The sequence below is a fragment of the Tursiops truncatus genome, chromosome 9 (genome assembly GCF_011762595.2).
Source record: "Tursiops truncatus isolate mTurTru1 chromosome 9, mTurTru1.mat.Y, whole genome shotgun sequence".
Taxonomy (NCBI): Eukaryota; Metazoa; Chordata; class Mammalia; order Artiodactyla; family Delphinidae; genus Tursiops; species Tursiops truncatus.
In genome coordinates this window covers 51483525-51510491 of record NC_047042.1, presented here as the reverse complement: position 1 = coordinate 51510491, position 26967 = coordinate 51483525, and the positions used below count along the sequence as shown (strand labels likewise).

General features: G+C 39.6%; 1 protein-coding gene across 5 annotated transcripts in view; it reads left to right on the top strand.

Annotated features, from left to right (window-relative positions):
• The window catches only part of CDK14 (cyclin dependent kinase 14), a 618912-nt gene that overhangs the window by 10949 nt on the left and 580996 nt on the right, over window positions 1-26967 (top strand). For 2 of the 5 annotated variants that reach the window (XM_073809735.1, XM_073809734.1), the window contains exon 2: window positions 23412-23443. Coding sequence is in view for 4 of the 5 variants with exons in the window: in XM_073809734.1 (XP_073665835.1) it covers window positions 23439-23443 (5 nt within the window). In the remaining variant the exon portion in view is untranslated. Of the gene's footprint in view, window positions 1-16488; window positions 16665-23411; window positions 23444-26967 lie in introns of those variants that run through there. The other 3 variants (XM_073809736.1, XM_033863082.2, XM_033863083.2) reach the window with 3 other exon arrangements.

Below are 26967 nucleotides of genomic sequence, written 5' to 3'. Positions count from 1 at the left end.
GCCATTCTGATACCTGATTCTTTTTAGAATCCTGTTTTTCTTTCCTGAAAGTTTCTAGAATATTATCTTTGTCCACAGGGTTTGCAATTTCATAATGATGTGTCTCAATGTAGGTTTGTGATGTGTCTCAATGTAGCTCCAAGACATCCATTGTCTTGGGAGCTCGATAGGCTCTTTTAATTTGGAAAGTCATGTCCTTTCATTGCAGGAAATTTTCTTGAATTCGTTCTTTGATAGTTTCCCCCCTTCATTTTCTCTGTTCTTTCTTTCCAGAACTTTCAGATATTGTACTTCCTGGACTAGTCTGTACCTTTTTCATCTTTTATCTTTTCTTCTCTTTCTATCGTTTTGTTTTACTTCCTGGGAGATTTCCTCAACTTTATATTTTAAACCTTCACTGGAAGTTTTCTTTTATACTGTGATATTTTTAATATCCAAGAGTTCATTTTTGCCCTCTGGCTGCTACTTTTAAAAACACTAATACCATCTGGTTCTTGTTTGATGACTGCAATATCTTATAATATTTCACTATTTTTGAATCTTTGAAGATATTAATAGTAGGTTATTTTTTTCCTCCTGCATAGTCTTTATTTCTTCTTTGTTGCTTTTCTATGTTAGTTTGTTTTGGCCTCTGTCTTTCTTATTAGAATATTCCATCAACTGTCTATAGAGATCCTTGACTGTCTGCCCATATCTAGAAGAGAGGCACTAGAAAGCTTTGGGCAAGCTCAATTTACATGGTTGGCTTGTGAACTGTGGGTTTCACTGTAGGGCAATCTGTTGGTCAGAAGTATGGGAAGAAAGTGAAGAAAGAAGGTTAGGTGTCTTGACAGTCAATTATAAACTTTCAGTAGGTTGCCTCCCAGCCTTGCCAACTGCTGGCTTAGGATTCAGCTTTCTTGGGACGGACAGGTGAGTTACTACTCAACCATAATTTTTCCAGCTTCCAAAATTGTGTTGGTGCTGTTTCTTCTTTTATTATCTGTGTGCTTGGGGACTTCTACTTTTAAAAAAATCCATTCATTATTGTTTTAGTGGGTTTTCAGGAGGAACAGAAACTCCCATGAGTGTTGTCTGACATTTCTAATAGGAATTAAAGCATACAGAGTCTTTACTGTATGATTATTGAAGTGTCTACTTTTTGGCCCTTGTCGAATTCACCAACCTTATCTCATGTCCATTCTATATTCAGACTACCTTTTCAGTTTCTTGAGTGCACCACATTCTGCCTTTGCCATCTGGCCCCCACAAGTGCTGATACCTCTGCCAGGAGCTCCTGTTTGCCCCCCGACTGCCTCTATGGATCTTTCAGGTCTCAGTTTAGGTGTGATTGCTCAGAGTGGATGTCTCTGACCCTCATATTAGGGTGAAATCTCCCTGCTGTGGGGTATCCATACCACTCAGTCCTTCCCCTATTTTAAAATGGGTCACCTTTTATTTTTCCTCACTAGTCTGTAAGCTCTGTGGAGGTAGGGGTTGTGACCATGCTCCACTTCTTTCACTGCAGTATATCCAGCCATTAGCAGAGTGCCGAGGACATAGTAGGTGCTCAATGTGCATTTGATGAATAAACAAATGAAGACAAGTGAAAGGACTTGCTTATGATAAGAAAACAGAGATAGTACTGGAAACTGATTCAATTAATCCTTTCTGTTCAACTGTATCGGCCTATCCCTGTTTTCTTGGTTTGCAATTAGAAGAAATCAAGATAGTCTTGATTAGGAAAAGGAGGTAATGATCTCTTAAATTTGTAGGTGGGTTGTACCAGGATAATTGTCTATCTCTGGTTTATAAGTTAGGAAGCAGAGGATTAGTGATATTATACAATGCATGAGAGAAAGTTCTAGAACTGAGAATTAGTATCTTCTGGCTCCTAATACTGTTTTCTTTTTTACTGTTTGAAACACATCTAGGATGTTACGTCTCCAACCTTATTGTCTTTTATGCTTCACGGGTATTTCTGTGTTGTTCTCTATATCTGCCTTTCATCAAGTAACTATCATCATGTTGCTATTTAAGGGACAAAATCAGCGATTCTCACTTGGTGGGGGTTGTACAAGAATCATCTTGGAGGCTTTTCCAATCCGTATGTACCCCTTCCTCCTCCTGTCCCTCCAGTCCCTGCCTAAGGTGTTCTACAGTGGTTCTTTGAAAATGCTACCCAAGTGCTATAGACTGAATATTTGTGTCTCCTCCCTGCTCCCGCCACCCAAAATTTATACAATGAAATCTATTTCCCAATGTGACAGTATTTGAAGGGTCTTTGAGAGATGATTTGGTTGTGAGAGTGAAGCTGTCATGAATGGGATTAGTGTCCTTATAAAAGAGGCCCTGAAGAGCTCCCTCACCCCTTTTGCCATGCCATGTGAGAACACAGTGAGAAGTCGGCAATCTCCAACCCAGAAGAGGGTTCTCACCAGAACTCAGCCATGCTGGCACCCTGACCTTGGCCTTCCAGCCTCCAGAACTGTGGGAAATTAATTTTTGTTGTTTATAAGCCACCCAGTCTATGGTATTTTGTTATAGCAGCCCGAACAGACTAAGACACCAACTAATTTTGATATGACTAATCTTCATAGGTGAGGAATATTGGATTAAATATTAGTTATGGGCAAAAATGCACTAATCCATTTATGACACATGCCACGGTGGTTCAAGTGATAGTTTTAGAATGTTTAGTCCATTTACAAACACCAATTAGAGTAGAAAGGAGCCTCTTTTTCAAAGTCAATTGTACATCTTTTAAAAAAATTTTATTTATTTTATTTTTGGCTGCATTGGGTCTCTGTTGCTGTGCTCGGGCTTTTCTCTGGTTGCGACGAGCGGGGGCTAGTCTTCGTTGTGGTGCACGGGCTTCTCATTGTGGTGGCTTCTCTTGTTGCAGAGCATGGGCTCTAGGGCACGCCGGCTTCAGTAGTTGTGGCACGCGGGCTCAGTAGTTGTGGCTCACGGGCTCTAGAGTGCAGGCTCAGTAGTTTTGTTGCACGGGCTTAGTTGCTCCGCGGCATGTGGGATCTTCCCGGACCAGGGCTCGAATCCATGTCCCCTGCATTGGCAGGTGGATTCTTAACCACTGCACCACGGGGGAAGCCCCAGTTGTACGTCTTCTAATTGCACACTTCTAATTTCTTCCCATAAGGTTAAAAAAAGGCAAATTACAGTGCTAGAGTTTAGGAGTTTTGACCCATCCATAAACCTGTTTGAGTTTGGCCAGTTCCTTGCACTCTCTCTGCTTCAGAATAGTTCCTTTCTATACAATAAGGACAATAATAATTATACCCAAAATATATCAAAAGAAAAAGAAAATGCCATACATCGTGCTACAAAAATGCTTTATTGAAGAAAAGATTTTGGTAACCAAAGTGTGTCTCAGTCTAAAACTGGAACCTCTTGGGGATAGTCTCTTGGCATGTCTATGCCTATTTCCTTTGTGTAACATAGTGATAATGATAATGTCTCTTGGAGTAGTATGGGTTAAAATAAGATGAGATCATCAATTTGTAGCCCATTATAAAGCCACAAGTTATTCTAGTTACATTTTAAAATTATAAATGGTAAGCCATTTTAGCTAGGGAACATGATATATCCAACAACATCATCAATATAGTTATCCTATGGATACATTTTCTGGCTTGTAAGCACTTGATTAGAATAAGCATGTGGGCGTGGAGCAACTAAGCCTGTGCCCCACAACTACTGAAGCCCACGTGTCTAGAGCCTGTGCTCAGCAACAAGAGAAGCCACTGCAATGAGAAGCCCATGCACCATAATGAAGAGTAGCCCCCACTCGCCATAACTAGAGAAAGCCCGCGTGCAGCAATGAAGACCCAATGCAGCCAAAAAAAAAAAAAAAATTAATTAATTAAAAAAAAACAGGCATGTGGGGCTTCCCTGGTGGCGCAGTGGTTGAGAATCTACCTGCCAATGCAGGGGATACGGGTTCCATCCCTAGTCCGGGAAGATCCCACATGCCATGGAGCAACTAAGCTGTGAGCCACAACTACTGAGCCTGTGCTCTAGACCCCGTGAGCCACAACTACTGAGCCCGCGTGCTGCAACTACTGAAGCCCACATGCCTAGAGCCCGTGCTCCGCAACAAGCGAAGCCACCACAATAAGCGTGTGCACCACAACGAAGAGTAGCCCCCACTCGCCGCAACCAGAGAAAAAGCCCACATGCAGCAACGAAGACGCAATGCAGCCAAAAATAAATTAAAAAAAAAAAAAAGAATAGGCGTGTGAATGCAGATGAACTGTCAAGGGCATTGGGAAGAAAGACTAGGACGTTTTTGATAGAAAAGCTACATTTCTGAATTTAATTGCTCCTAACAGGACTTGTCTAGACTGACCAAAAGTTTTGGTTTCCCTGAAGTATTAGCTTCTGACCACTTTTCCATCCATGTCCACAGTTCAATTACAGGACTGGCCTCTGAATCTTAATTCTTCTGGGTGCAAAATGATGCATTGAAATTCATGACAATCATAAATGAGGACCCTTTAGTAATGACACATCTCTCCACACACACAAATAACACCAAAGGGATAACTGAGTGAATTGTATGTTAGTTTGAAATGGTAGTAGATGTTTTCTCATATAAAATTTTTTTTACAAATTATACAAAATGAAAAACAGGAATGATAGGCCATTGTAATATTTAAGTATGATTTAGTAGGAGAGGGGATTTTACCAGTATTTCAATGCACACTTTGACCTTGGTAGTCTATTTTCTTCAAAACTATTCTGAGCTAATTTATACTTGACACCGTTTCGATGGGTTTGCAACTTCTTTGTTCTTCCTACAGTCATTTGCAAGTATAGGTCAATTTACTTACATCCCAAGGTCTCTTGAAATATATGATGAAAAAATATAGAATTACCTATAAAACAGTCAGGCCTTATTCCTGAACAAGCCTGGAGATTTGTGTCAGCAGTGAGTGATTTCTGTAAAAGTGAAAAGGATTTGAATTATGAGTGACTAGGCAACAGATGGCTGATAGAACAGGGAGGAAAGAAGTGGGAGAGCCTCCATTTACCTGTGAGAATACACTGGTTTCTCCAATCTTCCATTTGCCTCCCTTTTTGATTTTAAATTTCTCATTGTCAAAACAACAACAATAACAACAACAAAAAGAAATCCTTAAGACTGGACGTTATCCAACAGTTGGAACATAAAAGTTGGTGACAAGAGTTTTGAATTCCATGTACCAGTTTCACTGATGACTCACTGGGAACTTGGTATAGGTCACCTAACCTTGTGCTATTTCAGTTCCTGGATGTGTTCAAAAAAGAAGGATAGTATTTGATCCTAAAAATAATTAACTAGGGTGAGGATTGGAACCAAGATGGCGGAATAGAAGGACATACTCTCACTCCCTCTTGAGAGAAGACCAGAATCACAACTAGCTGCTCTACAATCATCGACAGGAAGACACTGGAACTCACCAAAAAAGATACCCCACATCCAAAGACAAAGGAGAAGCCACAATGAGATGGTAGGAGGGGTGCAATCAGAGTAAAATCAAATCCCATAACTGCTGGGTGGATACTCACAGACTGGAAAACACTTATACCAGAGAAGTCTCCCACTGGAGTGAAGGTTCTGAGCCCCACGTCAGGCTTCCCAACCTGGGGGTCCAGCAATGGGAGGAGGAATTCCTAGAGAATCACACTTGGAAGGCTAGCAGGATTTGACTGCAGGACTTTGACAGGACTGGGGGAAACAGAGACTCCTCTCTTGGAGGGCACACACAAAGTAGTGTGTGCATCAGGACCCAGGGGAAGAAGCAATGACCCCAGGGGAGACTGAATCAGACCTACCTGCTAGTGTTGGAGGGTCTCCTGCAGAGATGGGTGTGGCTGTGGCTCACCGGGAGGGGGGGGGGACAAGGACACTGGCAGCAGAAGTTCTGGGAAGTACTCCTTGGCATGTACCCTCCCAGAGTCTGCCATTAGCCCCACAAAAGAGCCCAGGGAGGCTCCAGTGTTGGGTTGCTTCAGGCCAAACAACCAACAGGGAGGGTACCCAGCCCCACCCATCAGCAGTCAAACGTATTAAAGTTTTACTGAGCTCTGCCCACCAGAGCTACATCCAGCTCTACCCACCACCAGTCCCTCCCGTCAGGAAACTTGCACAAGCCTCTTAGACAGACTCATCCACCAGAGGAAAGACAGCAGAAGCAAGAAGAACTACAATCCTGCAGCCTGTGGAACAAAAACCACATTCACAGAAAGATATACAAGGTGAAAAGGCAGAGGGCTATGTACCAGATGAAGGAACAAGATAAAACCCCAGAAAAACAACTAAATGAAGTGGAGATAGGCAACCTTCCAGAAAAAGAGTTCAGAATAATGATAGTGAAGATGATCCAGGACCTCGGAAAAGAGTGGAGGCAAAGATCGAAAAGATGCAAGAAATGTTTAAAAAAGACTTAGAAGAATTAAGGAACAAACAAACAGAGATGAACAATACAATAACTGACATGAAAACTACACTAGAAGGAATCAATAGCAGAATAACTGAGGCAGAAGAACAGATAAGTGACCTGGAAGACAGAAAGGTGGAATTCACTGCTGCAGAATAGAATAAAGAGAAAAGAATGAAAAGAAATGAAGACAGCATAAGAGACCTCTGGAACAACATTAAATGCAACAACATTCGCATTATAGGGGTCCCAGAAGGAGAAGAGAGAGAGAGAGGACCAGAGAAAATATTTGAAGAGATTATAATCGAAAACTTCCCTAACATGGGAAAGGAAATAGCCACCCAAGTCCAGGAAGTGCAGAGAGTCCCATACAGGATAAACCCAAGGAGAAACACACCGAGACACATAGTCATCAAATTGGCAAAAATTAAAGACAAAGAAAAATTATTGAAAGCAGCAAGGGAAAAACAACAAATAACATACAAGGGAACTCCCATAAGGTTAACAGCTGATTTCTCAGCAGAAACTCTACAAGCCAGAAGGGAGTGGCATGATATACTTAAAGTGATGAAAGGGAAGAACCTACAACCAAGATTACTCTACCCAGCAAGGACCTCATTCAGATTTGATGGAGAAATCAAAAGCTTTACAGACAAGCAAAAGCTAAGAGAATTCAGCACCACTAAACTAGCTTTACAACAAATGCTAAAGGAACTTCTCTAAGTGTGAAACACAAGAGAAGAAAAGGACTTACAAAAACAAACCCAAAACAATTAAGAAAATGGTAATAGGAACATACATATCGATAATTACCTTAAACGTGAATGGATTAAATGCTCCAGCCAAAAGACACAGGCTTGCTGAATGGATACAAAAACAAGACACATATATATGCTGTCTACAAAAGACCCACTTCAGACCTAGGGACACATACAGACTGAAAGTGAGGGGATGGAAAAAGATATTCCATGCCAATGGAAATCAAAAGAAAGCTGGAGTAGCCATACTCATACCAGATAAAATAGACTTTAAAGTAAAGAATGTTACAAGAGACAAGGAAGGACACTACATAATGATCAAGGGATCAATCCAAGAAGAAGCTATAACATAGCACCCAACATATGAGCACCTCAATACATAAGGCAACTGCTAGAAGCTCTAAAAGAGGAAATCAACAGTAACACAATAATAGTGGCAGACTTTAACACCTCACATACACCAATGGACAGATCATCCAAAAGGAAAATAAATAAGGAAACAGAAACTTTAAATGACACAATAGACCAATAGATTTAATTGATATTTATAGGACATTCCATCCCAAAACAGCAGATTCCACTTTCTTCTCAAGTGCACATGGAACATTCTCCAGGTTAGATCACATCTTGGGTCACAAATCAAGCCTCAGTAAATTTAAGAAACTTGAAATCATATCAAGCATCTTTTCTGACCACAACGCTATGAAATTAGAAATGAATTACAGGGAAAAAAACATAAAAAACACAAACACGTGGAGGCTAAACAATATGTTACTAAATAACCAAGAGATCACTGAAGAAATCAAAGAGGAAATCAAAAAATACCTAGAGAAAAATGACAATGAAAACACGATGATCCAAAACCTATGCGATGCAGCAAAAGCAGTTCTAACAGGGAAGTTTATAGCTATAGAAGCCTACCTCAAGAAACAAGAAAAATCTCAAATAAACAATCTAACCTTACACCTAAAGTACTAGAGAAAGAAGAACAAACAAAACCCAAAGTTAGCAGAAGGAAAGAAATCATAAAGATCAGAGCAGAAATAAATGAAATAGAGACAAAGAAAGCAGTAGCAAAGATCAATAAAACTATAAGCGGTTTCTTTGAGAAGATAAACAAAATTGATAAACCATTAGCCAGACTCATCAAGAAAAAGAGGTAGAGGACTCAAATCAATAAAATTAGAAATGAAAAAGGAGAAGTTATAACAAACACCGTAGAAATACAAAGCATCCTAAGAGACTACTACAAGCAACTCTATGCCAATAAAATGGACAACCTGGAAGAAATCGACAAATTTTTAGAAAGGTATATCCTTCCAAGACTGAACCAGGAAGAAATAGAAAATATGAACACACATCACAAGTAATGAAATTGAAACTGTGATTAAAAATCTTCCAACAAACAAAAGTCCAGGACCAGATGGCTTCACAGGTGAATTCTGTCAAACATTTAGAGAAGAGCTAACACCCATCCTGCTCAAATTTTTGAAAAAATTGCAGAGGAAGGAACACTCCCAAACTCATTTTATGAGGCCACCATCACGCTGATACCAAAACCAGACAAAGATACTACAAAAAAAGAAAATAACAGACCAATATCACCGATGAATATAGATGAAAAAATCCTCAACAATATACTAGCAAACAGAATCCAACAACACATTAAAAGGATCATACACCATGATCAAGTGGGATTTATCCCAGGGATGCAAGGATTCTTCAATATATGCAAATCAATCAATGTGACACACCATATTAACAAATTGAAGGAGAAAAACCATATGATCATCTCAATAGATGCAGAAAAAGCTTTTGACAAAATTCAACAACGGTTTATGATAAAAACTCTCCAGAAAGTGGGCACAGAGGGAACCTACCTCAACACAATAAAGGCCATATACGACAAATCCACAGCAAACATCTTTCTCAATGGTGAAAAACTGAAAGCATTTCCTCTAAGATAAGGAACAAGACAAAGATGTCCACTCTCACCAGTATTATTCAACATAGTTTTGGAAGTCCTAGCCACAGCAATCAGAGAAGAAAAAGAAATACAAATTGGAAAAGAAGAAGTAAAACTGTCACTGTTTGCAGATGACTTGATACTATACATAGAGAATCCTAAAGATGCCTTCAGAAAACTACTAGAGCTAATCAATGTATTTGGTAAAGTTGCAGGATACAAAATCAATGCACAGAAATCTCTTGCATTCCTATACACTAATGATGGAACATCTGAAAGAGAAATTAAGGAAACACTCCCATTTACCATTGCAACAAAAAGAATAAAATACCTAGGAATAAACCTTCCTAGGGAGACAAAAGACCTATATGCAGAAAACTATAAGGCACTGATGAAATTACAGATGATACCAACAGATGGAGAGATATACAATGTTCTTGGATTGGAAGAATTAATATTGTGAAAATGACTATACTCCCCAAAGCAATCTACAGATTCAATGCAATCCCTATCAAATTGCCAATGGCTTTTTTTTACAGAAGTAGGACAAAAAATCTTAAAATTTGTATGAAGACACAAAAGACCCCAAATTGCCAAAGCCATCTTGAGGGAAAAAAACGGAGCTGGAGAAATCAGACTCCCTGACCTCAGACTATACTACAAAGCTACAGTAATCAAGACAGTATGGTACTGGCACAAACACGGAAACATAGATCAATGGAACAAGACAGAAAGCCTAGAGATAAACCCACGCATCTATGGTCAACTAATCTATGACAAAGGAGGCAAGGATATACAATGCAGAAAAGACAGTCTCTTCAATAAGTGGTGCTGGGAAAACTGGACAGCTACATGTAAAAGAATGAAATTAGAACAGTGCCTAACACCATACACAAAAATAAACTCAAAATGGATTACAGACCTAAATGTAAGGCTGGACACTCTAAAACTCTTAGAGGAAGACATAGGAAGAAGACTCTTTGATGTAAATCACAGCAAGATCTTTTTTGATCCACCTCCTAGAGTAATGGAAATAAAACCAAAAATAAACAAATGGGACCTAATGAAACTTGAAAGCTTTTGCACAGCAAAGGAAACCATAAACAAGACAAAAAGACAACCCTCAGAATGGGAGAAAATATTTGCAAATGAATCAACGGGCAAAGGATTAATCTCCAAAATATATAAACAGCTCACGCATCTCAATATTAAAGAAACAAACAACCCAATCCAAAACTGGGCAGAAGACCTAAATAGACATTACTCCAATGAAGACACACAGATGGCCAAGAAGCACATGAAAAGCTGCTCAACATCACTAATTATTAGAGAAATGCAAATGAAAACTACAATGAGGTATCACCTCACACCAGTTAGAATGGGCATCATCAGAAAATCTACAAGCAACAAATGCTGGAGAGGGTGTGGAGAAAAGGGAATCCTCTTGCACTGTTGGTGGGAATGTAAATTGATACAGCCACTATGGAGAACAGTATGGAGGTTCCTTAAAAATCTAAAAATAGAATTACCATTACCATAGATGACCAGCAATCCCACTACTTGGCACATACCCAGAGAATACCATAATTCAAAAAGATATATGCACCCCAATGTTCATTGCAGCACTATTTACAATAGCCAGGTCATGGAAGCAACCTAAATGCCCATTGACAGATGAATGGATAAAGAAGTTGTGGTACATATATATAATGGAATATTACTCAGCAATAAAAAGGAATGAAATTGGGTCATTTGTTGAGACGTGGATCCAGAGACTGTCATACAGAGTGAAGTAAGTCAGAAAGAGAAAAACAAATATCGTATATTAACACATATATGTGGAACCTAGAAATTGCTACAGATGAACCAGTTTGCAGGGCAGAAATTGAGACACAGATGTAGAGAACAAACGTATGGACACCAAGGGTGGAAAGCCGCGGGGGTGGTGGTGGTGGTGGTGCGATGAATTGGGGGAGTGAGATTGACATGTATTCACTGATGTGTATTAAATTGATGACTAATAAGAAAAAAAAAGAATAGCACAAAGAACGTACATATACCCTTTACATAGATTTGCCTATTAACATTTTGTACTGTTGACTTTATCATTTTTGTATGCTTTCTCTATTGATCTTATCCACTCTACGTATGTCTGTTTTTTTCTGAACTGTTTGAAAGTAAGTTGCATACATCATGCATCTGTTAACGTTTTTAAATTAATGTAATTTTATAACTTTCTTCAAAGTAAAAATAATTTTTCTCAGATAGTTCTATCTTTTACCAAAATGTAGAGGCCGCTTGGAGCATTATATTTTACCTTGCTTTTGTCCTGTTATCTATTTTAACTACCATTCATGAGGTCCTTTTCATTTCTTATATCTGTACTCTACTATTGTTTTAGATTGTCCTTTAATAAAATCTGAAGTCTTGACGTAAGTACCTGTTGCTACAACATAAAAAGTTATAGCTATGTATGTCATGTGACATATTACAGAATTTTGTAAAGTGCTAAATTCTTGTTATATAATTTTGATTGAAGAGAACTCGTTTTCTAATGTAAATGCTTGCATTTAAGTAATTGAACTAATTAGATTTCTATTTAGTAAAAGAAAATAAAAAAATAAAGTGTTAAAATAATTAACTGGGGTAACTGTTTAGAGTTCTAAGAGGATATTCAATTATGTTAGTTTCTACCACTTTAGTAATTACAGTCAACAATATGTCTTAATCTTTAGCTATCTACACTGGCTAAATTCTAAAATTTTACATTAATTAACATATGCTTTCACTTTAACTTCACTTCCCAACTCTAGTCCCCACATCCTTGGCATCATTTTTTCATAGATTTCTTTTCTCTGATAATATCTTTTGATACTATTTCAGGTCAGTAAATCTGCTTCTGCTTTTGTTGGTACTTTAGATTCTAATCAAATCCTCTATATTTCATCTGATTTAGATTAGGATTCATTCCCTTAAAATTTACTGCCAGCATATGAGCCTGCTATTTTTCTTATATGGACAAGATCCATTCATAAGAAAAGCATAATTTATGTATAACATGAGTAGAAATAATGTATCTTAAATTTCTCATAATTTTTATCATTGGATCCTTGTCTCTCTTATTTGTGTATTAATTACTGTTCATTAATATATCCCAGTGTTTAAGCTGGGAGAGTAGAAATTTCACCATTCAACGTAGAATTTGGCCGCTATGGATAACCCTAGAGGTCAGCTAGTTCAAGACTCTCATTTTACAGATAAGGAAGTGGGTAAATCACTTATTTGTCTAAGGCCACACAACACTTTGTGATAGAGTAGGGACGAAAACCCATGAGTCCTGGGTCTCCAGCCACTGCTGCTATCACTCTAGGCCTAATTAACACACACACATGCTTTAATTGATGAATTCGATTCAGTTCAACCCATGCTGGGTTCAGCCCCTCGGTAAGCTTATCTGTTTATAGGCAGACACTGCACCTTTAATTCAGGCCAGCCAAAACTATAACCTTGTGAATGAGAAGTTCAGATGGAGAACTGGCACAGATCCATCCTCCCACTGAAAATACATATGCCACACAGATGCTGAATAGTCATCTTTGTTTCTGAGGACAACACATTACTTCTCAGTGGCAGCAATATATTCTCTAATCATTTGACAAACATTTAATTTACGTCCACTATGAAACAGGCATTATACCTTTTGTATCTAGGGCTCTTGCCCTCAGGGAACTTACAATCTAAGATGAAGGCAAATGTGAAACGAATAACCATATAAAGAGTTGAATCTGGGAATTTTCTGGTGGTCCAGTGGTTAGGACTCTGGGCTTCCAATGCAGGGGGCACAGGTTCTATCCCTGGTTGGGGAACTAAGATCCCACAATCTGGGCGGCATGGCCAAAAAAAAAAAAAGTTGAATCCTATAACGTAAGTGTACATATATTAAAAGCATCCAGTTAAAAATTTCCTTCTTTGTATCACAGTTTCTTGCAAAATTAGCCATTTTGATTTATAACCAACAAAGGAAGCAGATAAGCATGTGCTGGGAGTTGGTTATTCATAATTGCCAAGGTTTACTTGGTCCATTACTAACAACTGTTTCTCCTGCAAGGTATACCATTGTAATTAGGTGAAATTTTTTTGGAGTGGGATAGGTAAAAATGAAGTAAATATTATGTTTATGTTTTAAATTACTATTTGTGTTATTATAAACAATGCATTTTGGGGGGATAAAACATTCAAATTATACTTAAAGGTACAAAGAAAATGGTCTCTCTACAGTAAGTCCCCTACATACGAACCTTCAAGTTCTGAACTTTCAAAGATGCAAACATGTATTCTCATGTCTAATTATATAAGTTAGTTCATGTGTCTGGCATACATTGTCCCGTGTGTGCATCCTCTACAAGTGGTTGTGCTTTTGTGTACTTTACCATACAGTACTGTATAGAGTACAGTAGTACAGTATCTTTATTTCAAGCTAGATCTGTAAGAGGACGATTTCATTGAACTCCTTGCTGTGCAGCATGAGGAGCTTACTGATGGAATTGGAGGCCCAGAGAAAGGACAAAGAGAGACAAGAGGAAGAAGTAACTGAAGAACCAAAGAGATTCATGATGCAGGAAATGGCAAGGGGATTTTCTTTATTTGAGGAGGCACTGTTAGTCCTTGAGGCACATGACCTGAACATAGGAGGATACACGAAGGTTGCAGCAGCTCTTCAGAATGCAATCCAGTGCTACCACGTCATCTATGACAAGAAAAAGAGCTTCTACCCAGACATCACTGGATCATTTTTTCTGGTAGATAGAATTGAATCCAGCAAGGAACCAAAACCAGTGCTGTCAACATCAGGCATGAGTGAAATTGCATCTTGCCCTCCATCTCCTATTGCAAACGATCCTTCAGTTCTACCATCTCTCACCTCCTCTTCCTCCAAGTCCAAGTTCATTGGACTTAACGAACAAATTGAACCTACAAATGTGGTCTCGGAATGGAACTTGTTCATATGTAGGGGACTTACTGTATTCTGGGTGTACACACTTACAGTTTGTTGTTCTCTTCTTTTTCAGAAAATTTCTAAGCATATAGAAACATATACATGTCTAATTTTTTCTTATAAATATGAAAACGGGTTAATGGTAAATTTTTTTTCACTTACTCTAGACAAATTTACAAAATACATATTGATCTATCTCATTTTTGAAAATGTTTACCTGTGTACCATAGTATGCATATACCATAATTTATTCAAACAGAAGTTTATCTTTTAAAAGGTCAATAATACTAAACACTGGGAAGGTAAAACAGAATATGAATATATTATATATATTCTCACATACACACACGTATATATGAAACAGCCATTATCAGAGTGAATAATATGATTAATAGGATATCCACAGATGTATAGTTGTCAAAGTTCATTCAGTTAATGACTACTTCTTCATCTTTGTTGATGGATAGGTAGAGCCCATCAGTATTTTGACTGGTTGCTTTTGTCTTTTCATTCAAAGCAGCTGATACCTTTCTCCCTAACTAACCTGAGTAAGTGGTGAAAGTCAACCTTTTTCCTTTCTGAGGCCATGCTTGGTGCTGTCAGTGATATCTAGTTATAGTCCCCAGGACTCAACATCCATTTTAAGTCATACGGACTTTCTTGAGGAATTCCCCACCCTCCTCTGCCCCCACTTGGCTTGACTTCCTGGCTTTAATCAGCTGCAATTTATCAAGTCCCTATAATGTGCTCAGTGCAGAGCAGAACAAATCAGTGTTCTACCTCACAATTTAAGGAAGGCAGGGGGCTAGTTTTTGTTTTCAGATAAAAATCTATTAATAAAACATAAACCCCCCAAAACTTCCTTTAAACCAAACAACATTGTCACACGCTCACAAGCTCTTTTTACTTACACAGCCAGATGACTCAAGATTACTGCATTTCTATTCATAAGGAGTTTGCTGGCCCCAAATCAACACATTCAGGCTTTCCCCCATCTTCCTTCTCTCTCCCCTGGGAGACTGACTTTTGGAGGCTTGCTGCATCGTGTTTTAGCCGAATGAAGACGATGTGTGTTTGCTGCCCGAACTGTAGGTTCTGGGATTTTATAAAGCTTCCCCCCAGCCCCGCTTTTTAAAGTTGCTTTTTTGTGGTAGGGGACGAGGAGGTCAGAATGTTTATGCCTCTGAGTCTTCCAGTTTAGAAATATATTCTAAAAATGGTAAATAGACTAAGGGCTTCTGTTTGCTATTTACTATAGAACTGGGTATTCATTTCAGAAATCAGCTACATTACCGTCCGTCACTCAGTGTGACAGAGGGATGAAGGAAACAGAGCACTAGCCCTGCCTTGGGGAGTTACAGTTGACGCTTCTGCTTTTGCACTTGACTCTCCTAAGAAACGGGCCCATCTTTCCCTTTAGCTCTTTCGCTTCAGTTTCCTTGGCAAAACTGAAGAAAAACAAAAAGTCAACGTCAAACCTGAGCGCATCCCCGAGGCCTTTCCACTCCCCTGACCCGGAGGCATTGGTCTCGGCCAACCCCCCACCCCCAATTACAAGCTCTTTTCACACGCGATCGCAGCAGGGAGAAAACCACTACGATGAACGACCTAGGCTCAGCCCCTTTCCTTTCAGGGCCTCCCCACAGCGCAAGAACCGGGTCCCCAGTGGCGGCCCGCTCCCAGCCTTGCCCGTTCGCGGCCCTCCGCGGGCCCGGGTCCTCGAGCGCGCGGGCTGGGCTGGCAGCCGAGGGAGCAGCGCGGGGTCGCGAGCAGGCCAGGGACGGTGGCAGAGGACTCGGGCTCCGAGAGGGGGGCCGAGGTCGCTCCGGGGTCCCGCGCCCGGGGGCCTAGGGGGAGGCGGGGCGGCGGCGGCGGCGGCGGCGGGAGGGGGTTGAGGGCGGGGCGGCTGGCGGTTACGCGCCGCGGCTCTTTCTCCCGAGCGCCCGAAACTCTTCCCGCCCGCGCCCCGCGCCCTCGGCGACCCCAAGCTCTCGCACCTAGTCCCCGGCCCGCCCCCGCCCCGCCTCCGCCCGCGCCACCCCCACAGCCGGCCGCCGGCCGCGCTTCTCTCGGTTACAAAGGAGGGAAAATGAGCCGGGCGGCGGCAGCGGCGGCGGCGCGGCGCTGGGCCACCACTGCGGCGGCTATCGCAGCCGCCCCCGGCACCACGTAGAACGCCCCCGGCACCACGTAGAACGCCCCCGTTCGTCCAGCTGCGGCCCAGGCCGGAGTGCAGCCTGCCTCTCGCCGCTCGCCTCCCCAGCCCTGCGCGTCGCCTCGCGGCCGGAGAAGGAGGAGGTGGAGGAGGAGGAGGAGGTGGAGGAGGAGGAGGAGGAGGAGGCGCCGCCTTCGCCGCGCCGCGCGTCCTCGCCGTTGTCTGCGCTCGCTCTGGACCAGTTTGGGGAAGTTGGTCGAGCCCCGTGTCGCCCAGATGTGCGACCTCATTGAGCCGCAGCCGCCCGAGAAGATCGGCAAGATGAAGAAGTTGCGGAGAACTTTGTCGGATAGTTTCAGCCGCATTGGTGAGTGGCGTGCTGTCCCGGGCACCCGGCCCGGCGCCCCCATGCCCGCGCCCTCGGCCCCGCGCTTCTGGCACTGGCGGTGCAGCGGCCACCCGGGACTGGCGTGGGGGGCGTTGCGCGCGGAGGGTGGAGGGAACAGTGCCCAGGACCTGCGGGAGGGCGACGACAAAAACGAGAGACACCTCTTTCCCTCAGGACCTGAGGGTTCATTTGTGCATGGTCTTAAGCCTACAATTTGGGTTCCCTCTCCTCGCCACTAGCGCTCCTGCTTTCGCGTACGCCGGGGACAGGCGGCGCGGCCGCCTGGGTCACCTATTTTTTTGCACGCAGGCTTTGGTATTGGGTGTTTGGTCAATAATTTAGCTTTGGAAATTGGTGAAATGTTGAGTTTGTACCTTGGTATTGTTTAACACATCCAACCTAAAGAGAAGTGGGACAGATACCTTGGGACCTTTTGTTCGGTACTTCGGGTCCTCGAAAGCGAGATTTGGGCGTTCAGTCTCGAGTCCTCTGAATCTTTCCATTGCTGCAGAGAAATTCGCGCCGTGAACTTGTCTGAACATTTAGGAATAAGTCTCCCAAACTTCTTCCATTTACTAGACCAAGGCTATTGTCTTTAACTCAGCCAACCAATTGACCGACAGATAACCGACCGAGAAATGTTTAGGACATTTAAGAATAAATCCATGTCACGGACTATAACAGGGTGACAACAGTGTCACGTGGAATGGGTGGTTAGATTTCTAGGGTTGGCTATAAAAACCCCTTTTAACCTTAAGACGGTAGCTATCTTCTCTAACATCTTAACTTTCATTTACACAGGTAACTGCTTTCAGCAAGAAAATCGTACAAAATAACCCCTCAGAGTCCCTAAGGAGCCTCTAGCCTTTGTTTCACTTGTTTAACATGTCATCCATGTTAATGAAGGTGTTAATGGAAATTAAGCATAAGGTGCTTAATTCCTTAAAATAAAACCCTGGAGTGCATATGAGTATTGTCCTTTTCCTTCCATCCATTCATTTAAAAATCATTGTATAAGTGCATCGTGAAATATGCAAACTTTCCTCAAGTCAAAAAAATGTTTAGCCTACTTTTCTTTGTTGTTTTTAAACTGAAAATTCCATATTGGTATACATAATCTTTCCCAAGATGACTGTAAAGGTATGGTGTGAAACCAATATTTAGCCCTGGTTTTGTTTATTTTGTGTATGGGATATTTGCAGTTTTACTCTTAGGAGTTAGGGATGTGTATGAAGAGCCCCTGCATTCAAATGAAGTTTGAAGTTAAGAAGAGTGTGAGAAAGCAAGGTGTTGAGTCGCTGTGCTTTATTAAGGAGGATGTTTCAGTCCCTGACCCAAACTATCACAGAGGCGGGTTCTGGAGTCCATTAAGCCCTGTTCTATAAGGCATTAACTGTATATTTACTAATGCTAATGACTCTGTTGGAACTCTTCCAGTTTTGTGTTAAATAATTCATTGCAATTGAATCTCAGTAAGAAACCAAGGACATTAATATAAAAATTCCTTATGTTTAGGTAATTTCAAGGTTTTGATGGACAATCAGTAAAATTTAGATTAACTACAATGCTGGCAAATGGGGTATTATAGTTAATTGGATTTTCTAGCTTACAGAGATTTAGTGATGTGAAACTCCTTTTGATTACAACTCTTGTTAAAACGTCTTCTAAGTTCTAGTAGATTTTACTTCCTCCCTTTCAGAAACAGTACAGTGAAGTGATCATAACTGATTATTTCTTGTATTGATGGAGGGTCATGATTCGAATAGCAAATCTCATTCCGGAATACTGTAAAAGGAGATAAAGAGGTTTTAAATGATTATGATTGTATAACAAGCTCAAGACATTCATTAGAGTAGCATTACAGAAAATAAGTCTTTGTTATCTATTTATTTTTTGAAGTTTTATTTGTAAAATCAAAAAGCATGCAATCAATCTGATTATTTAAGGATTTTTAAGATGCTGGAGGCTGTTGAATTGAGGCTTTACTGTGGGATTACGTAGTGCATGGATTTAAAGGTGTGGGCTGTATGTCAGATGGACTAGGATTTCTGGTGTTGCCGCTTGTAGTGGAGTGACCTTGGACAGGTCCCTCACCTTCTGAGCTTCAGTTTTTCAAGTCAGTTTTGTTATTGGCATTTAGTGAAATAATGCATATGATGTCCTGTGTTGTATGGAATAAAGACTCAATAGATGTTCATAATGTGTTATTATCATTATTGGTGATTACAACATGCTGACGTATGGATCTTCTAGGTGGAAAGCAAGAGAAGTAAGAGAAGTGACCACTGACTTTACAGTGTGGCTAACCTGAAAACAGGATGGGTTTTGGAGTTAGGCTGATCTGGGTTTGAATCCCATTTTCCTTGCCTGCTGTGTGCCTTGGGCAACAACTAGCAGAATTTCCTTAGATCCTAGAGTCCTTATCTGTCAGTTTTCTTAAGGTTGTTGTGAAGATTAGATCAGATAAAATACATAAAATATCTAGTGCAATATCTGTCACATGGTGAAGATCAGTATTGGAGGCTATTATTCCTTCTGATTTCTCTGTTTATCTCCTATCTTCCTCATTTCTTTGTTGGTACTTCATGAGGAGATCAAAGAGTGAATGGTTTATTCCTGCTGAGTAATCCAACATCTCAGTATATTCATTCCCTTTAACCAATCTACTCCGGCTTTTGAAATAAACATACTGACTTTATTTTGCTTTTTTAGTATGATTCAGAAGTGTAGTTTGTTAAATGGTAAAATATACAGTATCATTGTTTAGCCATGAAAAATTAGTGATCATCTATAGAAAATGAGGACAATTTTTGAAAGTCTATGATATTCATTAATTATGGATTAATCATTATTATAAAAGATTAATAATAATTCTAACTATATAAAAGCGACAATGCTAATGTTTAATTTACTCACACATGAAAACTCAGGCCAACTTTGTCACTGCCCACCTCAAATGCAGCTGATCTGAGATTACTATATTATAAAAACACATTGGCTTTCAAGCCATAGCACTCTGATTTACTACATCTGCCAGGGAGTGACTATAACACAGCTATGGTTCTTTTATAAGATGGGTGTAATTGAATTTCAAAGTCATCCATTGATTTCAGGAGTGAGTATTTATGGTTTTCTGCTAAATAGTGTCAGTGTGTTCACTTATTAGGAATTACTATAGTTGTCTCATGCTTTTTTTTTAAAATTTAGGTTAGCATAAACAAAGACAAATGGGAAATTGTTTAAAAAATTTATATTAAAATTCATTTCCTCTTTTCTTTCATTGTTTCTTTTTTATTTTTGAATGATTGCCTAGAAGGAGAAAGGCTTTCTGTAATATCCCGTGTAAGATTAAGGTCGAACTGACATTTCTTCATATTCATTTGAATGCATTTCTTCACACTTAGTTGGATGATCTTCTAGAGAAAGGAAGTTTATACTCTGCGATATACGAGATGAACCCTACGTATACCATTTCTTTGAAAGATGCAGTTTGTGAGATAACTGAATAAAAGGAAGAGGCTGTGGTTACACTGAATTTGGGAGTTTGTTACCTTGTTCTGTAAGAGTGTAATTTTAGAGTCCAGCTGTCACCTGATAAATCCATTCTGTCAAAAAGAAAAATGTAAGGTTAAAGGTTCAGAGGCAAAATTTAACTATTGTACCATATCCTCTCCCAATGTAGTTTCAAAAGATTTTAATTTGAAAACTGTGAAATGGAATTTATGATTCTTTCATAAGAGAGAATAGTACATGGTTTTCATATGCCAAAACTTTAGTGTATCTCAAAGGGTAAGATGCTATCCTTAAGGGCAACTCATTAATTCTGCCAGTAATTATCGAGTACCTCCTATGTGCTAGATATTGTGCTGGCATTCAGATTCAGTGACCATTGTTACTGGTCCCTGTCCTCAAGGACTTTAAGGGAAGACAGGCCAATGAATGAGCATGGACACATTCTACCATGAAGATTAGCATAACTTGCTGTTGAAGAACATAGGAGGGGATACCATTTTAGTCTTGGTGAGATCATGGAAAAACTTCTGCCGGGAGCAATGTCTGAGCAGAGGACTGAATAGAATATCTGATTATCTTAGATGGCTTAATATATGCCCCTTTGTTAACTCAGAAAAATGTAATATGCTTGTTATTCCATGATATCCTTGAAGACAATTGTGGGTTTGTATTTACATGAATAATTAATGACAATCAGAGAATGTAATCAATAATGAGATGTTGTGTGCTTGTCTAGGTCAGAGTTTATTCATCAATGACCATATAAATATTTGGCAAAGATATCTTTAATTGGTCTTTTTTGTTACCACTGACTGCTGTTCAGGGAAAGGATACAATATTTAAAGAAACTATGCGAGGTGTCAATCTAGCAATGAAGAGTTCAATGAAAGGGTAGACTTCTTGGTCTTAAAATATTCTCCCCTCTGGTGTCCTGGGCTTGAGAATAGTGTACAGGGGAGATAATCTGGCTTCCTGCTCTTTATATCTTAGGAAATACACCTGCAATGACCCTTCTATTTCCTCTTTTTCTTTCTACCTACAGATCCCACCCCTTTATCCAGAATGTTGGAGGAATTGGCAGGACTTAGGTGGCAAGAGAGAAATAGTCCAGTCTGGGTGTTAAAGACATTCTAGTTTCTACTCTCCTAATCTCTCAATTTGAGGGTCTTCCTTCCTTGTTTGCAATTCCCTGAGAGAAGTTATCAACTGTAGTTCTTACTGGTTACTTTGCTTAGGAAAACCCATGGCTTAATCTCCAGAACTTTTATCATGTCCCAAGTAAAGAAGATATATTTAAACGTCTGTGCTGTGAATGATAAGCTTGCTGCTGTAGCTTTGCACTTTGCATGGCAACAACGTAATGTGTTTTACCTTAATCTTTGTTAAATGAGTGAGGTATGAGGCTGTACAATAATTCACTTTGTATTTGAAATCAGTGAGCTAATCATTTCTTATTCCAAAAAATTGTTCTTTTTTTAGATGGAACAACTTGTTTATATTTACATAGGTCACTAATATTTTATGAAGGAATCACTAGTCCAGTATGTTAATTAAAGGACACGCCTTGGGTTGAGAGAGTGAGGGGTATAGTCTAGTAACATTGTTGACTGATATTTAAAGAAAGCCTTCTGGATTAGAAGTTTTATATTGTGAATTAAAAATGTCACCATTAAGAATCACCTAGGATCTTCTACCTTTCTATCCAAGTAGGTTATTTAATTTAATTTATTTATTTGGCCACACCAAGCAGTTTGCGGGATCTTAGTTCCTCCACCAGGGATTGAACCTGTGCCCTTGGCAGTGAAAGCATGGAGTCTTAAATCTTAAACACTGGACCACCAGGGAATTCCCCAAAGTAGGTTATTTTAGATTTAATATAAATTAAGTCAAATACATTATGTAATATGGGTGAGTAATTGGATGCAAGATAAACCATTTGAAACTGGGACAAAGATCTGTCTTTTTATTTTCCATTCGGAAGAAATGGTTCTCTAATGAAGGAAGTAGAGAAAATTATTACAAGATCAGTTTCTTAGGCAAAAGGGGAAGACTAAAAATTAAACTTTGAGAAACATTTTATCTCTCTTGACCTACCCTTTACTGCCTTAACTCATCACCACAACCACAGACTTCTTGATGTTTTAAAAAGACAAATTTATAGTATGACACAGAGAAAAGAACCTTTGCAAGATTGCTAGATGGTATAATATAAGCTTTGCTGTGATGGCTTCAGTTTAGGCACAGGACTTCTCTCAGAGCTTAACTGCCCAAACTATTTGTTTTCCATTGCTTTGGTCAGAGCATAGCTTTCCAAGTAAAAGCTACCCAAGCACTTCTATCCTGAATAGAACTATCCACTATAGACCAGTAAGCACTTATGCACAATTATGTACTTCTGAAACATTTCTCCAACTTGTGTTTTCAGCTAAATTCACTCCTTTGTGCATTCTCCTTAATCTGAAACATTCTAAATAATTGTAGGGTTTAAGGAACTAGGTGTTTGCCAACTATATATATGAAATACTTCTCTTTCTCTTTAGAGTAATAAAATTTCAATTCTGAAGTCATGAATATTTAAAATAAATTTTAAGTATTTGCTAGTACCTATAAAATATTCCACATGTATTGTTTCCTTTGGTGATACTTTGTTAGAATAGTTATCATGTTGAAACTGTTTGAATTATGTTTCTGCAGTGCTTATTTTACACGCTTGATCTTTCATCATCAAACTTAAACTTCTCTCAGTATGAAAATCTCATTCTGGGCACTGTGCAGAGTTGATGTCTTCCTGACAACTGGTTTGGGAGGTCCAGCCACCATGCTTAATGATAGACCAACAAACACCAGAAGTTTAAGGGGAAATTTTTTTAAGATTACTTTTTGATTCTTTAATACTTTCATTAAAACATTTTCCTACTAAAGAAGAAATAGAGGAAAGATATGCATACTTCTTTTCCACAGCTGGGAGGATAGTTCCATTTACATATTTATGAAACTGTCTCACAAAGATGCGTGCTGTGCAATTCTCTCTCTCATTTGCAGTTTTCACATTTGTATCATAACATTGTTATTCAGGTTGGGGTACGATTTTACTTTTTGAAATGAAAACACCATATTGCTTTGGGTTTTTTTTTTCTGTTTTTTAGAACTTAGATACTTAGTGTCTTTGAGATGTTTCACAATAACTGTTTCCTTTCCCCTTTTATTTTATAGCTTTGAAGAAAGACGACAACACCTTTGATGAGGTAGGTTAAATTTCTTTATCTAATGTTAGAAGTATTTAATTACGGCCAGGTAAAGTCAGTAGGTGCCAACTTTGCACTTAGAAACAAACAAACAAAAAAATGCCCTAAAACAAAAAACAAGCCATGGCATCTCTTTATTTAGTTACATTATGTTATTTTCCAGTTTTAAATAACTGTTCAAATTGAATTTTGGTATCAATCAACAGAAATGTGTCTTTTGAAATTAATAAACAAAAGGCACCCGCAGGCCTTTGTTTTGTTGCTTTCTTGATGTTGTTAGTGCTGGTGAAGCCCAGTGTGATGTGTGTACTCAGGGCATGTCTGGAGCTGTGGCAAGTTGGGCTCCACGGCTCCCTTGCAGCCCTCCTCTGAACTAGGGTATGATACGATGTTGACGCCACATATTGTCTGTCAGACTCCCAAAGGAGGAGCTGACTTTTCCTGTTCCAGTTTTCCTATTCTTTGTATATCAGATCTGTCTTTATCTACTTGCCACAAAGTAGCAAAAAAGCCTGTTCAAGAAAGGCAGAGGGTTCCTATGTAATTAATAACATTCTGAATGTGATTTTTCAATTGTACTCTTTCCTGAGTTTTTGGTAGTATCAGTGGGAATCACCAGAGGAATAATGTGTTTACAGAATGTTCTCAAGAGTGCTGTAGAGTGAAGTGTTTGGTTGTCGCCATCCAAAGCCACAGTCACTGATCTGTGTTGTAAACTGGGCCACGTATTTATATATATGTATATATATTGAGTGTTTATGTATGAACACAGATGTATCTACACAATGTGCTTATCCTGCAGCTTGATGAAAGCATAGATTAGTTTGGTTGTGGTTTGATTTGTTTTAACAGTTGCAGATTCCATGAAATACGCTACCTGTTCTCCCTCTGCTGCAGTGCTTCAGAGAGGAAAGAACATTTGTGCTCATGGAAAGTCCCCTTGGCCATGTGGCTGGCTGTGGTGCAGGGCAAGAGCACTGAGGGGGAACCTGCTCCAGACTGGGATTTCTGGACGGGGCCCATGACATTTGGCTCTCATGGTCTGCTGCTTTGTCTGCTGCACCTGTTCTTTTTTCCCCCGGGTCCAGCTCTACAAAGCTGTGTGTCCCTGGACTCCAAAGCAACTTCCCCTGCCAGCATTCCTGAAACATCCTGTGAAACTTAGTGATTCTAGACCTGAAGCAATAAAGGAGTCTTTTCTTTCCCATCTGTAGTGGGTAATAATGATGTTCCCCTCTAAACCTGTATTTCTGGAATTTCTGCAGTGTTACTGAGATGTTTTTAGGAGAGTATTTTCTTTCTTCTCAGAAGAATTCAATGTGAGAATTTTGGGCACCTTTTCTCTCTTCATAAGGAAAAGTCTCCCCTTTAATTATGTAGGTAATTTAAGTTTACATTAAAAAAAATAAGGAAAAGGAAAAGAAAAAAACTCCCAAATCCTATTATCCAATTACAACCACTGTTGAATGTCCTTCTTGCCTCTTTCCTCATGTAAAAAACAAACAAAATCAACCCCCCCACCCAAACTATAGCCCATGTATTACATCCTACTTTTTTCTTTTAACCTATAATACATTTTTGCATGTTTTTACAGATGACTCCTAATCATTATTAGGAATTTAAAAAACTTTTTGTCTTGTTTAAACACCACCATTAATGATTGTATGTTATTCTGCCACGTGGCTGTGACATCAGCTTTCAAAAACACCTGCGGCTGGAACCTAGATGGAAGTTAAGAATGTATGAGTCAAACCCGTAACTACCTGCCCTCCCTTACCCCCAAACTTCTGTAAAGCTGAAGGCCTGGATTTTGTAACTTGGGGCAAAATTATCCTTAGCTTTTATAAAGTGTTTTCCTTCCTCGGCTAAAGGAAAGAGATTTGTTAGATACCTTAAGTCAGTAAATCACAGAATGTTCCATCTGGAAGGGACCCTGGAAATCATGTGACCGATTTCAGCATTTCAAAGGTGAAGGCACTGAGGTCGGGGGCGGGGGGACAGGTGATTTTCAGTTAATCAGGGAAGGCCCAGGGCCAGGAGCCTGAGAGACAGTCTTAGTAAAGACATGCTTGAGTGTGAACCCCAACTCAACCACCCTCTCAAGGGCAATCGACTTCCTTTCCCCAGGCCTTTTATAAAAAATAGAGGTGTAATAATACCTCCCTTCTGAGGTTACTGAGAGGATTAGATAAGCTAAATGTATAAAGGTACCAGAATAGTCACTGGCACACAGTAAATGTCTTATATTTGGTCTTGTCATTGTCCTTGTGTTTGTCCTCGCCATCATTATTGATGCTCTTACCGTGACATCTGCCTTCTGTAGTTGAAGGGCTGCAAGGAGGATGGAAAGATTTAGTTCAAAGTTAAGTATTAGATCTGAGGAGAATTGCTTTCAGATATTCCCCTAAAATTCCATGTAAGACTTCATGTGATGATTTGCATATTAAAACTGTAAAAAATATTGACTAAAACACACCATTTTTTAGATTCCTTGAGAGAATGACTGCCTGCGTTCTGCTTTGTAGTCCCTCCGTGTCTTGCACATGGTTAATATTCAATAAATATCTATTGAATATGAATGAATATCTGTTGCAAATGAAGAGAGAGTGTTCATCCCAGGGTCAGCCAATGTGGATTCTCATTGGCCACTTCCTAGCTGTTTGTGCAGGTCATTTACTTTACCCAAGACTCAGTTTTCTCATTTGTAAAACCAATCAGTAAAACTATGATCTTCAAGTTGCTTTCTGTCTTTAAATGCAGCATACAAAACAATCAACATAAAATTACAATTTTACCAAGATCAGAAATGAGTACTAGATCTGTGATTACATGAACAGGAAGTCACTGAGTTCTTCTGTGATCATCTTCAGATTATAATGATAGATGTTTTCTTGAATTCGTTTCTTGGTCTTCTACTTTTCCTGTCAGAGTTGGAGGACCTTACAGTCCATTGGAATCCAGTTAAGATTTGAGTCTTGGAATCTGGAGGCTGGGTCAGCTTCTTAGATATGCATGGAGGTGTGGCAACTCCTAACTCAGTATTTATGAGCTGGAGGGCCCCTTATCTCAAGGAGTGGCTTTCTCCAGAGTGCCTGGAGAGGGAGTGTAGTTGCTATTTCCTGACTCATGTAGAGGATTTCTCTAGGTGTATGTAAATGTTTGACTTTGAACAGAGGAGAAAAAGAATTATGGACCTGTTTGAAAGAACTATTTATTTATTTTTCCTTTTCCTTCCCTCCCTCCCTCTCTCTCTCCTTACCTTCCTTCTTTCTTTATTAAAGTATAATACATTATATTAGTTTCAGTTAATGATTCGATATTTGTATATACTGCAAAATGATCACCACAATAAGTCTAGTTCAAGTCTGTCACTATACATAGTTACAGAATTTTTTTCTTGTGATGAGCACTTTTACGATCTACTCTCTTAGCAGCTTTCAAATATGCAGAACAGTATTATTAACTATAGTCACAACGCTCTACATTATATCTGTTGGTAATCTGTATGTCTTCTTTAGAAAAGT